Genomic DNA, 19,726 nt, shown 5'->3' with positions numbered 1-19,726 from the left:
CTTGATTGCCTGCTGCAGGGAAAGAGACTGAAGCCCAAGAATGGGGTCTTGCTCACCATAGGATGATGGCTCAGTGTACAGAGCTGAGCTATGGCCCAAGAGGCAGAAGGTGGGGACGACCCAGGCTGAGCTGGGGGACCCAACTGAACATGTACTTGCTAAGAATCTGTGGGCTACGATGCCTTGGGACCCCAGTCTGGGTCTAGAATTGTAGCAAAACAGGCTACTGGTAAAAGTTCTTGGGAAGCCAACTCACTTTTGCTATCATCCATGGGCAAACAAACCAACCCCCACCACTTCCCACTCCCTCTGAAAGCCACCTGGCCCTCTGATCGACCACACCACAGTGGTGTCACTCTGTAAGGCACAGGTAGACAAGGCATCCAGCCATGCACACTCCAGGGCCCACACATGTCCAGAATACACTGGTTCTTGTTGAGACTCCACTCTTCCACCTCAGACAAAAGCTCTCCACTCTCCTCAGCCACTCCCAACACCTGGAGGCCTGAAAACTTTCCTGCATGCCGCTGTGATCTAAAACACTCGTGGCGGTTTTGATTTTCATTTTCCTGATAATCAGTGATGTTGAGCACCTTTCCATATGCCTTTTCACCAACTGGACATCTTTGGCTAAATGTCTATTCAAATCCATTGCCCATTTACAAATCTGCTTTTTTGTGGGCTTCTTGATGTTTTTCTCTTTTTTTTTTTTCCTATTTATTTATACAAGTTCCTTAGGTATTTTGGATATTTTTAAAAATGATTTTCAATTCTACTGCCCAGTTATAAATCTGTCTTTTTTTTTTTTTTTTGAGACGGAGTTTTGCTGTTGTTGCCCAGGCTGGAGTGCAATGGTGCGATCTTGGTTCACAGCAACCTCCACCTCCCAGAGTCAAGCAATTCTCCTGCCTCAGCCTCCTGAGTAGCTGGGATTACAGGCATGTGCCACCATGCCCTGCTAATTTTTGCATTTTTAGTAGAGACAGGGTTTCTCCATGTTGATCAGGCTAGTCTCGAACTCTTGGTCTCAGGTGATCCGTCCACCTCGGCCTCCCAAAGTGCTGGGATTACAGGCGTGAGCCACCAAGCCCGGCCAATTATCCCTTTTTGTTTTTTTTCGGGGTGGGGGGAAGAACAGAGTCTCTCTCTGTCACCCAGGCTGGAGTGCACTGGTGTGATCTCAGCTCACAACAGCCTCTGCCTCCCAGGTTCCAGCGATTCTCCTGACTCAGTCTCCCGGGTAGCTAAGATTATGGGCGTGCAACACATGCCCAGCTAATTTTTGTATTTTTAGTAGAGACGGGGTTTTACCACATTGGCCAGGATGGTCTCAAACTCCTGACCTCAGGTGATCCACCCACCTCAGTCTCCCAAAGTGTTGAGATTACAGGCAGGAGCCACCACTCCCGGCCCCATTTTGTGTTTTGACATCAGTCGACACTTGTATTTTAAAATAATAACAATGAATGGCGGTACCTTAGAACAAGGAAATTATACATCTTTCTCTTGTCCTAGTGCAGACATTTTGTCTATAAAATGTTATTCACAGATGAATTCATGAGAACATTACTAAGAATTTTAAACCCATATACAAGTGTATGCTCATTCATGAATATTTCAATAAAATAAAACTAATAGCAAAAAAGAATTCCAGAGTTGAAGCAGTTTCAGGAAAAGGGAGTTGGCAGTATGAAGTAAAATAGCAAAAAAAATTTTTTTTAAATGGGTATATTTGTGTCTACAACTTTTTTTTTAATTATAGCATTAAACAATGTGTATATATATACATATATAAAGCAATGGAAGTGGCATTGTTTTCATACTAGTCTAGAACATTAAAATATATGTAATATGTGGTCAGTAAAATAATGGCCCCCCAAAGATGTCCACAGATTCCTAGAATCTTACATGAAAATGGTACATCACGCATGTGATTCAGGTAAAGACCTTGACATGAGGAGACTACCCTGGTGCTTTGGAATGAACGTTGTGTTCCGTCAATGTTCATGTGTTAAAATCCTAACCCTCAAGGTGATGGTATTAGGAGGTTAAGCCTTACGGGAGACTCTGCCCTCATGACTGAGATTAGCGCCCTTATTAAAGGCACAAGGGAGCTTGTTTGTTCCTCTCACCATGTGAAGACACAGCAAGAAGGAAGCCTCTATGAGAAAGCAGGCCTTCACCAGACACCAAAACTGCCAGCACCTTGATCTTGCACTTCTCAGCCTCCAGGACTGTGAGAAACAAAGTTCTGTTATTTATAAGCTACCCGGTCTAATGCATTTCCTTGCAGCAGCCTGTATGGATTAGGACAGTGGGCTCATGTGGATGATGACGGTGTCTCCATTCAGGACTAAGTAAGCACATGAGTCCTTAAAAGTGGAAGAGAAGGGGAAGGAAAGAGCCACAGAGACATGTGGCCATAGAAGAAGGGTCCATGGGATGCAAGGTTGCTAATGGTGAGAGTGGAGAAAAGCCCAAAGCCAAAAAATGCAGGCAGACTCCAGAATGTGGAAAAGGCGAGAAAAAAGATCCCCTAGAGCCTCTAGAGATGAAGGTAGCCTTTCCAACACCTAGATTTTAGCCCAGTGAGATCCACATCACACTCTGACATACAGGAGTGTAATAAATTTGTTTTATGCCCTGACATACTGGTAGTTTGTCGTAGCAGCAATGGACTAGTAATATATAAATATATATATACACACACACACACACACACACACACACACAAACACACGCCTCCACCACACACACAACATAACTATCTATATATATCCTGTCCTTCAAAACTGAAGCAGATAAACTACACATTAGCACTAACTTAGCTGGGTGTGGTGGCACATGCCTGTAGTCCCAGCTACTCAGGAGGCTGAGAGGGAGGATCACTTGAGCCCAGGAGTTTAAGATCAGCCTGGGCAAACACACTGAGGCCACATTTCAAAAACAAACAAACAAAAAACACAACAAATCTTTGATTAAGCTCATTTCCCACATTTGAAGAGGAGATAATTATTAGATAAAGAGGAGAAAAGAGAAAGAGCTGCTGACTTCTGTGGTGGAAGCACAGGCACAGGCCCAAACATACTCCTGTCCTCCCGGCTTTCCTGTCCCTTCTCATAAGGGACACAGGAACCTCTCAAACTGAACCATGGATCACAGACCCATACTCAGAACTCAATACAGTTTTGTTCTACAATTTTTTATATATCTGTGTCCCTGTTTCTGCCTCCCATTCCCAACTCCCTTACTCTAGTTAGAAAAAAATGGCTATTACCAAATATGAGTACATCCTCACATACTAATGCCAACTGATCAACAGCTGGTTTTCTTCTTTTACAAAGTCATAAATCTTCAGGCTTTAACACATCTTCCAAGCAACAGAATGTTATTTTCCAGTTCATTAACACAAATTGTATATTTAAAATGAAGACTTCACAAGTTGATTTAAATAACATATTAACGAAAATAGACTGGCCATGGTTCAAACTGACATTTGAATTAAATGTGATGATAGATTGAGTAACCTAGCAGTACTCTAAAATGACTTTTGGTTATGGCTTTTTCCATATTATGTTTAGGCTGAGGCATCCCTAAATGATTCAATTGTAATTCCCCTTCTTAAACATGAGATTTATCTTTACAAAATAATTTATTTTCTTAAAATTACAAGTTAATTCTATACATACATTACAAGTTAATTCATGCATACACAATCTCAGTAGATATCAGCTGTATGTGTACACACATACATATAGGTATTTGTATATACACACATTACATAATTTTAAAAAAAACTTATTAGTGGGGTACAACCACGAAGACAAAGAGGCTTTGTGTAATGTGATGGAAACACAATTGCAGGACAAACAACAGGCTGCTGTGAGGGCTGTATTTACCCTTTCTGATGTAAGACTTGGAAAAAAATTGGATAGTGGATAATTAATCCCCATAACAGAAAATTTAGGGTACAGAAAACTTCCCACAATTTTTACAGAGAATGTCAATAGAAAGGCATTCAATGCAGGGAATACACAGTGCGACACTATACAAAAATAAGCAGGTTGATGGTTTAGATTTATGAGACAAGGGAAAGAAATAGTAGATGATATCATAATTCTCCTTTTATGGAGTTATGAAAATTCTTCATTTTATATATGGTCAGGTGCTTTCAAATGTCAACGAGAAAAATATTTAAAGGAAGAATCAAATCTAAGATGTAAAGAGATCTTTATAAAAGTGACCTTCAGGCCAGGCATGGTGGCTCACACCTGTAATCCCAGCATTTTGGGAGGTCCAGGTGGGCCGATCATGAGGTCAGGGGATCAAGACCATCCTGGCCCACATGGTGAAACCCTGTCTCTACTAAAATACAAAAAATTAGCCAGGAGTGGTGGTGTGTGCCTGTAGTCCCAGCTACTCAGGAGGCAGAGGCAGGAGAATTGCTTCAACCTGGGAGGCATAGGTTGCAGTGAGCCGAGATAGCACCACTGCACTCCAGCCTGGTGACAGAGCAAGACTCCATCTCAAAAAAAAAAAATTTTTTTTCATTCTGAGAAGGTATAAGCATCAACACATTCTTGAGCACAACTATGCACACAGGCACTTCCGCATTCACAAGCCATGCTGTGTGCACACACTGATGCCCCTAGATTCCTTTTTTGAAGAGATGCTGTCTTGGTGTGTCACCCAGGCTGGAGAGCAGTGTTAGGATCATAGCTCACTGCAGCCTCAAACTCCTGGGTTCAAGTGATCCTCCTACCTCAGGCTCCTGAGTAGCCTGAACTACAGGAATGAGCCACCAAGCCCAGCCAATGTTTTCATTTTTTTGTAGAGATGAAATCTTGCTATGTTGCCCAGGCTGGTCTTGAACTCCTGGCTTCAAGGAATCCTCCTGCCTTGCCTTCCCAACGTGCTGAGATTACAGGTGTGAACCATTGTGCCCAGCCACCGGATTCTTTATTAAGAAGAAAACTTGTTTGCTGACATGTAGGCAATGAATTGATGAATAGTAGTTCATAAATTACTAATTTACAAGTCAATATAAATGAGTTGAGTAAACACAAAATAACAGCATAAATTAATAAACAGTTTACGACTTCAAGTTTCTTTTTTTCCTTTAAAACATAGCTCTGACAGAGACTACTACTTGTACATTCCATGGAAAAGTCAGAGGTGGTTAAAATGTCAGAGGTACACTTATTAATACCTTGCTGCCTTTTGTGCAGCTTCCTCTCAGTACTTCACCAGTTGGGATTGACACACCTCTCCAGCTGGGTTCAGGAGCCAGGCAGGAGCACGCAGAACAGGGAATCCAAAGCCATCTCTGACACTAAAAGCAATGAAAACAAAAATAACCAAACATATTATCAAGAAATGAACAAGAGATTGATATCAAGTCCAGCAAGAAGAGAAGAAAGCATTTAATCTGCCAGGCTCTCATTCTGACAAAATAATTTATAACACGCATGTCTCTATCTGACATGTGTGAACAGAAAAAGAAGAGGTGACGATAGAGTAGAGGATTCCTCTTCCAATTGTCTCTGATCTATCCAACCTTTGTTACAGGTCAGAGAGTTCTCCAATTTATAAATCAACAACAGAGATAATGTGGCAACCAGGACACAGAGACGTACTGAGAGTACTGCTCAGCTCTCTGCCTAGGCCTGATTCTGATGATCCCTGACAATGAGCACTGTGAAATTTACAGCAGATCAATACACATACACACACACACAAACACACAAAAGAGATACTTCATGGGCAAAAAGCACCAAAGATATAAAATAAAATGCCTGAAAGACCATAAAACAACTTCTGATGAAATGCTGTTTTCATTTTCCAGTAGTAAAATATTCACCACCAAACCTACAATTAGCTTAAAAATTACAATAGGTACAGTACTTTTGGATCCCATCTCCAATTCACACCTTATCAACATGTAATAATCACACTGCATCTACAACAAAGCTGGATGGACTTTATATGCTGAATACAACTTGTACAGTAAGAAGGAAATTTTTTGAAATACTGAGAATACAACATTTGGGTGCCATGCTCTACTTCACAAGTTAAAAGAAAATAGAATCATTTCTATTTTTAAAATGTATTGAAATAAAATACAGAAAAGAGTATTCTAATACCAGTTAACATTAAGAGAATATATCTCTAAACCAAAGATCTTGGATCTTCTAGAAAGACAAAATCAACCAGTATATATTTGGGTAAGAAAAAAAAATTAAGAGATCAAGAAAGGAGAGAAGACGTTCCCACAGAATCATCTCCAAAAATGGCTTTCCGACGCATTCGACCAGTTTTCAAGTCCATTTGTTTTTCCTCCTTTGGCATCAACAGCCTATATTACCAAGGATATGCAAAATAATTCAATTTGTACATTAATCAGCTAATCTAGAAGTGGCAATATAGTCTATGAAAATACAAAGAAACAGAAAATGTCAATGAATCGCTTAAGATGTTTAAGATGACATAGCGTAGGGAAAAAATGATCTGATAAACACTGGAAGAGTTAATAAGCAAACTCAGGCATGGTTCCCTAACACCACACTTCAAAAGAACTTATAGAGAGAATAAAGAAATAACCCTTAAAAAACAAAAAAATCTAATTTTAGAAAACAATTGCTCAAAAGGGAAGTTAGGGTTTTGTAGATCTTCTGGAAAGCTGATTAATTTTTAAGCTAAAAACACATGATCCTTAAGAGAAATGGCTGAGTCCAGGCCCAAGGCAGGAAGAGGACAAAATGAGCCTGGATCCTCTGGTTCTGTCAGAAAGTAAGAAATGGTCAAAGACTAACAGAGACAGTTGAAAGGACACAGGAGACAGGCTGAAGGCTCCCGCAGCCGCATCTGGGACACCACAGGCATCAAAAAGAACAATGACAGTGATGGAAAATAACCCATGGAATAAAACGCAAGTGCATTAGTCAGCAGTGATACCGAAATAAAGGGGAGAAGAGAAAGCTCTTTGTTAAAAATGCCAGGTAACAAACGTAGAAGGAATGACAGAGGAATAACATCCATTTTAAGTCACCAGTGCCATAACTGATAGAGAACATCATCAGGGGGCTAAAATCACTGGATGAAAGAAAACTATATGAAGCTTTTTAACGTAGCACAATAGATAAAAGTATGAAAACATAAATTAGAAAAAACTAAAAATCATACCATAAGAGATGGATAAGTTAGAATACAGGAATAACAGGCCAGGCATAGTGGCTCACATATGTAATCCCAGGATTTTGGGAGGCCAACTCGGGAGGATTGCTTGAGCCCAGGAGTTCGAGACCAGCCTAGGCAACATAGTGAGAACTCGTCCCTAGAACAAAACAAGAAAAATTAGCTGGGAGTGGTGGTTCACTCCTGTAGTCCCAGCTACCTGTGGGGCTGAAGCGGGAGGATCACTTGAGCCTGGGAGTTCAAGGCTGCAGTGAGCCAAGATCACGCCACTGCACTCCAGCCTGGGAGACAAAGTGAGACCTTATCTCAAAACAAAAACAAAAACAAAGAAACCACAATAACAAAAAAACACTGGTAACAACAAAATCATGACTACATAAAGACTGTATAGAAAAAAAATGCTCAGAATATAGAAATACAATTATGTGTTCTACCTGTAACTATATTAGAAGAGAGTATTCTTGTAGATAAGGATGACTAGAAGGATATGCAAAAATGAAAATAGCTAATAACACTCATTATGTCAGGCACTGTGGTCGGTAGTTTATGCACATTGTAACAAATTACATACTACGTTATCTCAAAATTTTCAGATAAATTTTACTAGGAGTCATAAATCAATACAACAAAATCAATGTTTTGCAAAGATCCACTAAGCATAAAGGTATACAAATTCTCAACCCAGGCTGAAAAATAATTCACATAAGCCACACATCAGTGGAAACCTACCCATGGGAGATAATACAACATAATCTAAATAAAACTTTCACAGACAAGGCATGTGGCTTCTGGACAGCCACAAACTCCCTGACTCTGCTCTAGTGTTTTGGCCATCAAAAGAAAGCCAAGTGGCCTCAGGTCTCTGAAAAACCAAAAAAGCAACCTATGGAAGATGGCGTGGTATTTGAGGAATATTCGAGGTCTGTTGAAAAATGCATCCTGTATTTTTTTCAAGATAAGACTCCCTCGTAATGTCAGGTAGTGAAGAGCCCTCAGAGACACATGCACACACACAGAAAAACAAAACAACATAGAATGAATCCCACCAAAATGTGTTATGATGTCAGAATTATGTGTGATATGATCTTCTGTAATATATCTTTTTATTAAAAATAGAAAAAAAGCAGACTTACCCTTGATTATCTATAGCCTCTGACCCAAGTGGTTTGGAATCGGAAAACAGCATCACTCGACTTGAAGCCATCTTGGCATCAATGGTGGAGTAGGTGGAGATGAGACTCTGGACCAGCTCATGGGTGGGCCCCACCTTGTCCTGTCAAGGCCACCAAGAAAGGGCACGTGAGGAAAGCACAAAGATCCTGGAGAGACACTGGTTTCAGTCAGTTTCTCAAAATTATCTTAGACACATTTCCTGAGGACCTTTCTTAATGCCTCAAAAACCACAGAAGAAAATCCTTATAACAAAGCTTGAAATGGATCCCCATCTCCATTAAACTTTTCCAAAGCTCAGTGAGTATATAACCTGATAACCTAAACACCTAGCTAGAAAAGCCTCAGTTCCAGTGCTACAACAATGCTGGCTTTTCTAACATTTTTAAATAACCCTGCTTTTAACCCAATAAAATTCAACTACAGAACTAAGAAATAAATATTGGAAATCCACTTTAAAATAATGAGGAGACCACTGTGAATGAGAAAAAGAAAAAGACAAACAAGAACTGGAAAGCACACTGATTTTGTAGAAACAGAAATAAGCCGTGCAGGTGCCACACTGGCAGCAGTGCCCGCGCTGGGACCACAGATCAAGGAGGCATGGAGGACAGGACTCTTCTGCTTGGTACAATGAAGAAAAGGTATTCTTTTTATTCTACATATTGACAATATGCATTTGGGCCTTTACTACAAGTACAAGAGAAAAATCTTCAATAAATAAAAGCTGAGTATATTACTTTTTTTGATTAAAAAATAGATTCGGAAAGAATAATGAGAGTTCAGAGCATTAACTCCTGCCTCACTGATGCCTGAAAACTGTGGCTGCCACCAAGGCCAACACAGACAGCGTCTTTGTCATACAGCACACCCCCAACTCCAGAAACAGGGGCATAAACCAGCTGCTCCTTCTTATTTAAACAGCACTTCTTTTGTTATTCAGGAAGAACACAAGGGTCTGGGAGGAAACTGATGTCACTCATGGCAAAATGTTCTACCCCTGGAAGACGGGACCCAAAAAGCCAGCTTCAACTGACAAGAAGTCATTAAGTATCTACTGTTGACTGGGGGGTTAAAAACGATCCACAGTCCAAGGGCTTAAACCATGACCCAAAGAAGGGCATTGTGCCACACTGGAACAGTGGCCCTCTAGCTACAAGACAAGAGGTCAGAGAAGAGGGGATTCAGTAACACCTTTGCAGGCCTACACATAGCTGGCTTACTTTTAAAACCTCCAGCAAGGCCATCTTCCCTTGTTTGGTCATTTTTCAGTTTTCCTGAGAAATGAAGCCATCCCAAGAATCCTATGTGTAATTCTAGTATGTTCTACAACAAGAGAATACCTGGCATGTGAATTTGGCTTTTATTTTTCAAGTGTGCGCCTCTTAAATAACCATAAAGTGACACCTGCTGGTCACATTTGATGTTTGTTTGGATATCCTCCGGGTTTGTCAAATCTTCCATCCTAGAAAAATAAACTCAATCATACAGCAGAAATGAATGCCAAAAGTTCCTATACCTCCTTTCACGTGTCAATGACTCATCACACTCTTGTCCACTAAGCACATCATTTAGAGACTAGAAAATGCAGAAATAAGGAAGCACTGTTCACCATCCAGCAGAGGAAAAGGGGCAGGCACACAACTGTGTCTCTAGGCTGAAAGTGACATTCATTCTGTAAGACACCAGACAGGGAGATGATGTCCACCTGGGGTCAGGGAACAGTGAAGAACATATTCAGAAAATCCCTTTCTGGAAGAGGGTGAGCCTGTGCTCTGGGATTTGTACTGTGGCTTGGATTCTGGCAGGTGGAAAAAGGGTATTATTCCAGGCTGAGAAAACCACAGCACAAAGAAGAGCACAAAGGAAGGAAACTGAAGGCACACACGAAGGACTCAAGCACCCGGGCACGAAGGCAGCATCACTGAAAACTGAGGCTGAACGTAGGATGGGGCCACATCCTGTAGCCTTAAATGCTTCCAAGTCCTCCCATTTTCCTAAACATCTCATAATTTATTTACTCCCAAAGGCACAGCATCTTTGAGCAATGATATAAGTAGACATTTTCCATCAACTACACTTCTACCCCCACTATTCAAATAGGCACAAAATAAATCCTATCACTGTTCTTTTTCTAGCCTTTTTAGCTTTGAAATATATGGCCCAGGAAGAAAAAGTTGACAATCACTTTTTACCTGTCTGCCAGGATATAAGGGTGAGAAGTCTGCCATGCGAGAGGCCTAAACTTCATAACTGTAATAAAATGGCCCAGATTGTGGATTTCTTGGTTTTGATATTCTCCATGCACCATTCCAGAAAGGTAGAACAGTTTGGCAACCTAAACATTAAAGGAAAATTAAAAATTAAATTTCAATTAAATTCTCGTCAATACTGCAACAAAATAAAAGCTCTAAACAAGAAGCAATCCTAAGAAGGGAGACTTCCAGCAAAGCCACTGTCCTGAGGCTTCCAGAGCCTTGCTGGATTCTTTCAGGACTTATTAGAACCCCACAGAGGCAGACTGCTCTGCAGCCAAGCCGGGGCATCCGTCTAAGTATGGTGAGGAGAGGGAGGTGAGACATATGAGCACAGAAATGGTTCTGTGGCCGACGGACCAGAGCAGTATGGAAAGGAAGGGGCAGTGCCTGGTCCTATAACTGGGAGAAACTTCTGATGTACTCTATTAAGTCCCGACCCCAAAACACCCAGACATTGCCTGGTGCAGCAGGCACGGAGACAAATGAGATACACCAAGAGGCCCAGAATAACCACTCTCTTGAGGGAAACCTTCCAGAGACTGGGAACACATACACAAAGGGAATTCAGGAGGCAATTCCTAGAGAGATGTTTAGTAACGTCTCTTTAGTCTTTTTGTTTGTTTGTTTGTTTGTGACGGAGTCTCACTCTGTCACCCAGGCTGGAGTGCAGTGGTGCACTCTCAGCTCACTCCACCCTCTGTCTCCCAGCTTTGAGCAATTCTCACGTCTCAGCCTCCCTAGTAGCTGGGATTACAGGTGCACGCCACCACACCTGACTAATTTTTGCCTTTTGAGTAGAGACAGGGTTTGGCCATATTGCCCTGAGCTCAAAACTCCTGGCCTCAAGTGATCCGCCTGACTCTGCCTCCCAAAGTGCTGGGATTACAGGCGTGAGCCACTGTGCCCAGCCGCTTCAGTCTACTTTAAAAGGATTATACTGTTAGTTTCTAACAATTATTTCTCTTCCTACCTGGTAAACTTCTGTCCAGAACCTGTGTTTTAATCGCTTCTTTGTCTTCTTCAGTTGCTTATTATGCTTGAAGGAGTCGAGGTGGGTGAGAACTCCCATAATTTTAGGAAAGCCATGTACTTCACAGATGTTTAGAAATTCAAACATTTCCATTTCAAACCCAAAGCTGGCATCTATAAGCATCAGTACCTACAAGCAGAACACATTATTTCTCAAAGAAACTACCAAAACAGACCACCTACACTAGGGGTTGGCAACTGGCCCACGGGCCAAATCCAGCCCATCACCTGTGTTTGTAACTAAAGTTTTATTGGAACATAGCCACATTAGTTCATTTACATATCGTCTATGGCCACCTGTGCACTACAACTGCAGAGCTAAGTAGCTGCAGAAGATATGATCCACAAAGCCAAAAATATTCACTACCTGGCCCTTGACAGAAAAGTCCCACTGCAGACTAAATCAAATGACTACACAGGCATCACCCAGACAGAGAAACCACCACTCTCTGACTTACTCTAAAAGGCAACCATAAGACAATGCCCATTAGGATATAAACTTCCATTTTAAGAATTCTAATGCATGAGAAGTAACTCAGAAAAGGCTGAGTCTAACCTGGCCCTTACCTAAAAAACCCTAATTTAAAGAAATGAAGTTTTCGGTAACGTATTTTTAAGCCAAATAAGAGGTCTCTGACATCCAAAGAATGGGAAGAAAGTGATAATCAATGAAATATATTAAATAGGTACAGAAAACCAACCTCTTCTTTCAATCTCCTCCCCAAAAAAAAAAAAAATCTGTTTTTTTGCTGGGAAGTATGCAATGGAAACCTCTATCTTGTATGTTAATTTGTATAACTCAATTGCTCAGAAATATTTTAAATAGCTACCAGTTAAGAATTAAGTAAAAAAACAGTAAGATTATGATGAATGGTAGTCTATAAGAAAATATAAGCAGATAAAACCAATTTTTTTTTTTTTTGAGACAGTCTCGCTCTATTGCCCAGGCTGGAATGCAGTGGCGTGATCTCGGCTCAGTGCAAGCTCCGCCCCCCGGATTCATGCCATTCTCCTGCCTCAGCCTCCTGAGTAGCTGGGACTACAGGCACCCACCACCATGCCCGGCTAATTTTTTTGTATTTTTTTAGTAGAGATGGGGTTTCACAGTGTTCACCAGGATGGTCTCGATCTCCTGACCTCGTGATCTGCCCGCCTCGGCCTCTGAAAGTGCTGGGATTACAGGCATGAGCCACCGCACCTGGCCAAGACCAATTTTTAAAATTTAAGACACTTCAAAGATGCAAAATAATTTCAGAACTGATTCCTGGAAACTTGTAGTTTTAATATTAAAGATAGTTCTGTTGTTATCTTTCCAAGGATAACTAAAAATAACACAAAATGGAAACAGAAATGCCCACCTTTGATTAAACTAGGAAACATTCAAAACCCAAAACCACAGAATATATGAAGTTGGGCTTGTAGGAAAGCACAGCTGCCACTGCAGACTGAGGCAGCAAGCAGAGCTCTCCAGCAACACTGGACCAGCTCAAAGAACAGGTGGAATATCCTCACACCACATCTGATGCCACAGAGTGCCAAGGGACAAGTGGCTGGTTGTAGGGTCAGGAACAAAAGGGAGCAAACAGTCCCTCAGCTGCCAATCTTTGCCACCTAAGCCAGTGTTACTCCCCTAATCCACACATGCACGTATACACCCAAATCCACGTATTGTGTGTGCCTCTGCCGTACTCAGGAGGCTTTGACAACCCAGAGCAGAGCAATCAACATAAGCTAAGCTAAATAAATTATGGTGCATTCACAGAATGGAATATCATATTATAAAGAAGGAGGCAGAGCTACAGTACTTACTGATTATATACCTCCAAGATATATTACATGAAAAAAGCAAAGCATAGAACAGTGTATAAAATAAGCTACCGTTTGTGTTTTTAAAGGGTGGCATGTGTGTTTATATGTATCTGGAAGGATACCACTCTGCAGGGACCTGAGAGACCAGCAGTTAGAGCAAGGAAAGAGAAAATGCACATTGTGTGTACCCTGCATTACAGTTAGAGTGCTTTACCAAATGTGTGTGCGCCTTTTGAAAATCTTAAAAAGATTTACATAGGCATCTCTCTCAATGATGGTTAAGAGGCTGGGAAGGGGAGCAGGAAGGGAGGGACAGAGGGAAAGGTTAACAGGCACAAAAACACAGTTAGATAGAATAAATTCTAGTGTCCAACAGCACAGTAGGGTGACTATAATTTATTATATAATTCAGAATAACTAAAAGAATGAAATTAAAATGTTCCTAACACAAATAAATGATAAATGTTTGAAGTAAAGGATATCTGAATTACCCTGATTTGATCATCACACATTGTATGCTTCTATCAAAATACTACATGTACCCCATAAATATGTACAACTATTATGTATCCATAATAACTAAAAATAAAAAAATGTAAAGGCATCTCTTAATATGTATGTATTTAAAATTAGAAACTTGCTACATTTTAAATAAAAGAGGAACAAATGATTTCTATGAACTATTCAATCATTTCAAGTATACAAGATTTAATAATCTTTACACAACTTTACATTAATTACACTTATTTTTACTAATAGTAGCATTACATGTTCAAAATTGGAATGTTATTTAGTTTTCTGACATTACAATGGCACAACTTTAAAATCTATATTACTTTTTCCTTCACATTTTAGGATTCTTCCTAGGCCAAAGTATAAAATCTGTGGCTCTAGAAAAAACTAAATAAAAGTGAAAAAAACAAGGTATCTGTCACCCCACACTTCCTAATCAATATGGCTTATATTTTTGCTAATTTTTTTTTTTTTTGAGACAGAATTTCTCTCTTGTTGCCCAGGCTAGAGTGCAATGGCGTGATCTCGCCTCACCACAACCTCCATCTCCTGGGTTGAAGCGATTCTCCTGCCTCAGCCTCCTAAGTAACTGGGATTACAGGCATGCACCACCTCACCTGGCTAATTTTGTATTTTTAGTAGAGATGGGGTTTCTGCATGTTGGTCAGGCTGGTCTCGAACTCCTGACCTCAGGTGATCCGCCCACTTCGGTCTCCCAATGTGCTGGGATTACAGGTGTGAGCCACTGTGTCTGGCCTTTTTTTTTTTTTTTTTTTTTTTTTTTTAGCTAATGTAAAAGATAGTTCATAGAATATCAGAAATAGTGAACATTATCATTTCCATAAATGCAAGAGCATGTACATCTTCCACACACTGAGTACTATCTAAATTTTCTATTGATAAACTCTGACCACTTCTTCAGGCAATTCATGTACTTACTTTAGCATTATCATTCAGGATGAAGGTTCTAGAACCATCAGGAACAAGGGTCCCATCTTCACACAAGTTACTTAACTGCTGGGAGGCTCTATTTCATCTTATGTAAACTATAGATAATACCTACTCACCTCAAGGGTGTATCAAGGGTTTATGTAAGCTAAATTTGTAGAAAGCAGTTAGCACAGTGCCAGGAAGGATCCAAGAAGAAATGGTACTTACTATGATATATTTGTACGTATATATGTATGCATATTAATGAGCTCTTATTAGCTGTGTTCATTAAAGGTTTTCTCCATCCTGTGATTTGCTTTTAGATTTTGGAATACATTTCATTGTGCACATTCCATTTGTATTATTAATATGACAACATTTATCACTATTATTATTGTCATCATCAATTCAATCACATCTACTATATCCCTGATAATGACCATGATCCTTTTAATAATCATAAAACTCTCTTCCCTTCATCATGGGGTAAATAACCTATCACAATGCTGTAAGTCTCCATCAGCACCCCAGGCTGCCCCAGCTGACTTACCGGATCTGCTACTTTAGCCAGATCAATCATCATGTTAATATCACACCCACATTCAATAATGGTGAGTCTGCACTTTTTACCTGTAAGTGAAAAGATGAAAATTTTACTTTAAAAAGACCCTGAAAAAACTCTAACCATCAACTCTTCATTTTCATTTTTTAATTGCATCCAGTAAAACACCATATACGTTTACAGGAGTATACCACAAGTTCATTTTTATAGGCAAAAACTGGTAAAATAAATTCCATCCTGTTTTTCTTGCTGTGTTCCAAATTTAGATAATACCAAAAGTCTACCCAGATGAATAAAAGTGCTTAAACGGGGAAAATTCTGACTGCACAGGCTCCACGATAACCATGATCCTGCTGTTCAGCTGCAGGCCAATGTCTTCGCCTCTATCAAAACTTCCCACGTTCCCACTATCGCTACAAACAACCTCAAACATAATGCAACAGAATATTTATAATGATAACTATTTCTAAATTAAGGTAATAAGAAAATGATCAAGAAAATATGGGCTGGGCACAGTGGCTCACGCCTGTAGTCCCAGCACCTTGGGAGACCAAGGCAGGTGAGCCCAGGAGTTTTGAGACGAGCCTGGGCCACATGGGGAAACCCCATCTCTACAAAAATATAAAAACAAAAAAAAAAGGAAAAAAAAAGAAAAATTAGCCAGGCATGGTGGCATCCACTACTCAGGAGGCTAAGGTAGGAGGATTGCTTGAGCCTGGGAGGTTGAGGCTGCAGTGAGCTGTAATCACACCCCTGCATTCCAGCCTGTGCCACAGAGCAAGACTCTGTCTCAAAAAAAGGAAAAGAAAATATGGATGCTTCAAAGATAAAGAAAAGCCTCAATCCAACTATATTACCGCAATAACAAGAGATTTCAGAGTATACATTGCCATTCTACCACTGGAAGTTTCTTTCATCTTCCCTCAAACTTGGAAAGGTCGCCATCTCCCAAAGCAGACAAATTCTCCCAGGAAAAAGAGAAAACACACACTTCCACCAGCATGTGGCTTCATAAGGGCAAGCACGTGCACCTGGCACATAGGAGGTACGTGCTGTCTGTTAAATGATGTGTTCACAGTGACCAGGCCTGCTAGACCCTTCCAAGGAACATGCTTGGCAAAGCCACAGAGCAGTCAGGATAAGACACATATCACATCCTCATCTCTGGGAACTTACCCTTTTCTGAAGTTATAGCTAACTTAGTAAAAGTATAAGAGAGGTAACATGACATGACAAAATTTCACATGTTCCACTCAAGAAAACAACAAACACACGCACGTCCCTCAGACGACAACAGCCACGCCGACTCTGTGTCTGCGGCGGCATGTCCTACCTGACACGATCGTCACAGGGCCTCTGATCTCGGTCAACTTCTGCCAATGAAGTTCCGAATGAGGCATTGTATCAAAGTGCTCTTTCCAACTTTGGAGGCCCCGTCACCACTACCACTATTGCTGGGGGCTCTAGTGGAGTTCCATCAATGACTGGAATATGATGCTTTTGTGTCTTCAAATCCAGAGTCCTATTTATTTAAAAAAGAAAAAAAAAGTAAACTCACTTTCAAAACAGAGTAAAAGGTACCAACCTTATAAGTAGACTTTTTTTTAGTATCCTTACAGATATGAGTACTTTAGTATATTTTATAGAGAGTACAACAGACAATATAAAAATGTAAGTAACTTGTCAATTATTAACTTCTGACCGCTATCCAAATCAATTGCTGTTCAATAAAGATGTAACAAGATGACTTCAATAGTATAGAGTTGAAAATTAAACACTACTTAAATCTGACTGTTTTATGAGTGATTTTAATAGTTTTTTAAAAACCAAAAGGTAAATACTGAGGCAGTGCGTCATAACAGGTAAGAGCAGAGGCTGTGGAGTTAAATTTGGCTCTCCTACTTACTGGTTATATGATTGGAGGTAACTTGTTTTCTTGACCTCAGTTTTCTTGTCCATAAAAAGAGGGCAATAATGATTCCTACTCTGGTAAGCCTGCTGGAAGGATTTAGTTGAATAACGTTTAAAGTACACTGCTGAGAATATCACAAGGACTCACTAAATAAAGCTATGTCAGTATTACATATTGTAATTTTTGTATTTTATATTACAACTTTGTAAAACATATCCAGAGGGAAAAAGCACACTTATCACCATAGAAACAGTTTAAAGTTTAGGAAGAAACAAATTCTATAAATTCTTGTATCTTGGGTAAGAAACACCAACCAGTGTGCAGATGCTGGAGGCAAGGCAGCTTCTATGGGAAGTCTTCTCACGTTTTAGTAAACGCCACACAGCATGCATCTCCATGTCCTTTGGAGCTGGACTAGACTTGTGAATCCAAATGTCACCTGTGAGAGGCTCCTATTATTTAAAAAGAATCAACGGAAGAACCATCAGACTGTAGCTAAACACACCTGTGAAAGGATAGAGCCATCCACACAGCAGACTGAACTGCGAAAGCGTTGGCATTTCTCTTCTGGGCATTTTCTTCGTCTCCTAGCTGGAGATCCCACAGATGCCACTTCTTTTTCTTTGCAGCTTTGGGTCCGCTGTTTTTCTTTCTGTGTTTCTTCTCGTCCTTACTCTCCATAGTGGCTGTTTACCAATAACAAGTAACTCTAACCTACAAGGAAGAAGCATTTTACAATCCAGGCAATACCCAGTGAAAAACATTAAATTTCATTTATTTCTTTATGAAGGGATGATGTATTTGTTCACTGAACAAGGGTAGAAACTGCTTAACCATCCCCAATTTCATTTCTCTCTGTTATGCTATAAATTAGAGGAGTTACCTCTGCTAAGGTTACCTTCTATGGTTAAGTTACTTTTTATTCATCTCAAGTGTCAACATCACCAGTATCTATTTCTGCGAGGATGGAAATAGTCTATATCTGTACTTTTCAGCCATTTAGCCATTAGCCACATGTGGTTACTTAAAATGTACTTAGAGAAACTGAAAAAATGAATTTTTAATGAATTTCATTCCAACTCTAAATAGTCACATGTGGCTACCATACTGGACAGCTCAGACCTAGATATCGACTGGACTAATGAAGTGGTTTCCTAACTTAAACTAAAACTTACATTTCAATAAAAAATTTAAAACGTTTTTATGAACTTCCAATATGATCGCAGTATTACTTTTAGTACCTGTTGACTCTAAAACTCCTAAATTACAGCTCATCTACATACATTTGAAAAATAGCAATATCTGTATGTGTGAGATATGACTGGTTCTAGATGATGCCTGGAGACCTCATGGACTTACAGAGACCCTTCCAGTGATTTCTGAGGTACCTGGGAATCTGTGGCCAACAAATTGGTAATCACTGAATCAGTGAGTTTTTTTGGAATATCGGGCTGCATAAAATCTGACAGCTTGATTGAGAAAAAACGGGACAGGGTGCCATTTCATTCAGTTAAGGTCCTGTATTCATTCCACTTAATAAATGTTTGTGTCTGTCTATGATGTGCTAGCCGCTGTGCCAGTAAATGGATATACCTATGATCTGACTTGCAGAGGAAATCCAAACTAGTATCTTCCGTACCATGCAATAAGGGCTACATTGCAAGGCTGCACAGGGTGCTACTGGGGCACAGAAGTGAGTCAGAGGCTTCCCACAGACACACACACGAGCGGAAACAGAAAGTCTTTATATATCACCATATGTCAAGGAACACTGGCCGGGAGCTAGGAGAGCTGGGCACTAGGAACCGTTTGAAACTGAATAGCTGTGTGATTTCAGAGGTTATATTGCTTCTCTGCTATATTTTACTGCCTAACTTGTACTGTTTCTCTCCCTTTTCTTCTTGGTGGGAAAAGCACGATTTGGGGTCAACAGATTTGGCTCAGGTCTAAGTCGCCTGCTGGGACCATGTCGCCAGGAAACGACGTCTCCCCGACACCTTCCCTCCCAGTCCGGGCTCTCTGCAGGGATTCATCCCGTCACTCTCCCAACGACCCCCAGGCACACCTCAGGCAGATGCGAAATATGCTGCTCCTCGGGAGCAAAGATGACCCGGAGGACCGGGGGAGGACCTTCCCACGCGCACGACTCGCGATCTTCCCAGTGCCCCAGAGCCACGGACCCCACCGCCGTCTACCCCAGCCCCCGGCACCGAACCTGCTCACAACTGCGACTCCTTAGGTCCGCTTGGACACCGCCGGAAACGGAAATTCACCCTCGCGCCGACTCGCCGGAGGGAAACAAAAAGGCAGAAAAAAAGAGACCGCCGCCTGGACGACTTTCAGGGGAGA

The 19,726-nt window shown here is 40.7% G+C and overlaps 1 protein-coding gene across 4 annotated transcripts; it reads right to left on the bottom strand.

Moving 5' to 3' along the window:
• Positions 1 to 3,633: 3,633 nt before the first annotated feature.
• Positions 3,634 to 18,017, bottom strand: LOC112131604 (ribosome biogenesis protein BMS1 homolog). 4 transcript variants are annotated; one of them, XM_063727293.1, is made up of 10 exons: positions 17,883 to 17,972; positions 17,372 to 17,463; positions 16,799 to 16,987; positions 15,454 to 15,533; positions 11,593 to 11,781; positions 10,560 to 10,702; positions 9,708 to 9,829; positions 8,328 to 8,513; positions 7,183 to 7,333; positions 3,634 to 5,332 (listed from the first exon to the last, which is right to left on the bottom strand). In XM_063727293.1, the coding sequence occupies exons 3-8, from the start codon at positions 16,863 to 16,865 to the stop codon at positions 8,380 to 8,382; spliced, it is 735 nt and encodes a 244-aa protein (XP_063583363.1). In that variant the 5' UTR covers positions 16,866 to 16,987; positions 17,372 to 17,463; positions 17,883 to 17,972; the 3' UTR covers positions 3,634 to 5,332; positions 7,183 to 7,333; positions 8,328 to 8,379. The 4 variants fall into 4 exon arrangements, with proteins under 4 accessions (XP_063583363.1, XP_063583364.1, XP_063583362.1 ...); XM_063727294.1 differs by lacking the exon at positions 17,883 to 17,972 and adding an exon at positions 17,692 to 17,875 and having other exon boundaries at positions 8,328 to 8,467; XM_063727292.1 differs by lacking the exon at positions 17,372 to 17,463 and having other exon boundaries at positions 17,883 to 18,017.
• Between the last annotated feature and the right edge of the window lie 1,709 nt (positions 18,018 to 19,726).

The sequence above is a fragment of the Pongo abelii genome, chromosome 8 (assembly GCF_028885655.2).
Source record: "Pongo abelii isolate AG06213 chromosome 8, NHGRI_mPonAbe1-v2.0_pri, whole genome shotgun sequence".
NCBI classification, from domain to species: domain Eukaryota; kingdom Metazoa; phylum Chordata; class Mammalia; order Primates; family Hominidae; genus Pongo; species Pongo abelii.
The sequence above is the reverse complement of the archived record's forward strand: the minus strand, read 5'-3'. Positions and strand labels throughout refer to the sequence as shown.

What these genes read in the sequence shown, in the direction of transcription:
- LOC112131604 (XM_063727292.1), bottom strand. Translation starts at nt 16,865, where the DNA reads ATGCCTCATTCGGAACTTCATTGGCAGAAGTTGACCGAGATCAGAGGC. An exon ending in TCTGGACAGAAGTTTACCAG is followed by an intron (nt 10,703 to 11,592) that starts GTAGGAAGAGAA and finishes TTTAATGTTTAG; the next exon opens with GTTGCCAAACTGTTCTACCT. An exon ending in AAGCCAAATTCACATGCCAG is followed by an intron (nt 8,514 to 9,707) that starts GTATTCTCTTGT and finishes GTGTCTCTCCAG; the next exon opens with GATCTTTGTGCTTTCCTCAC.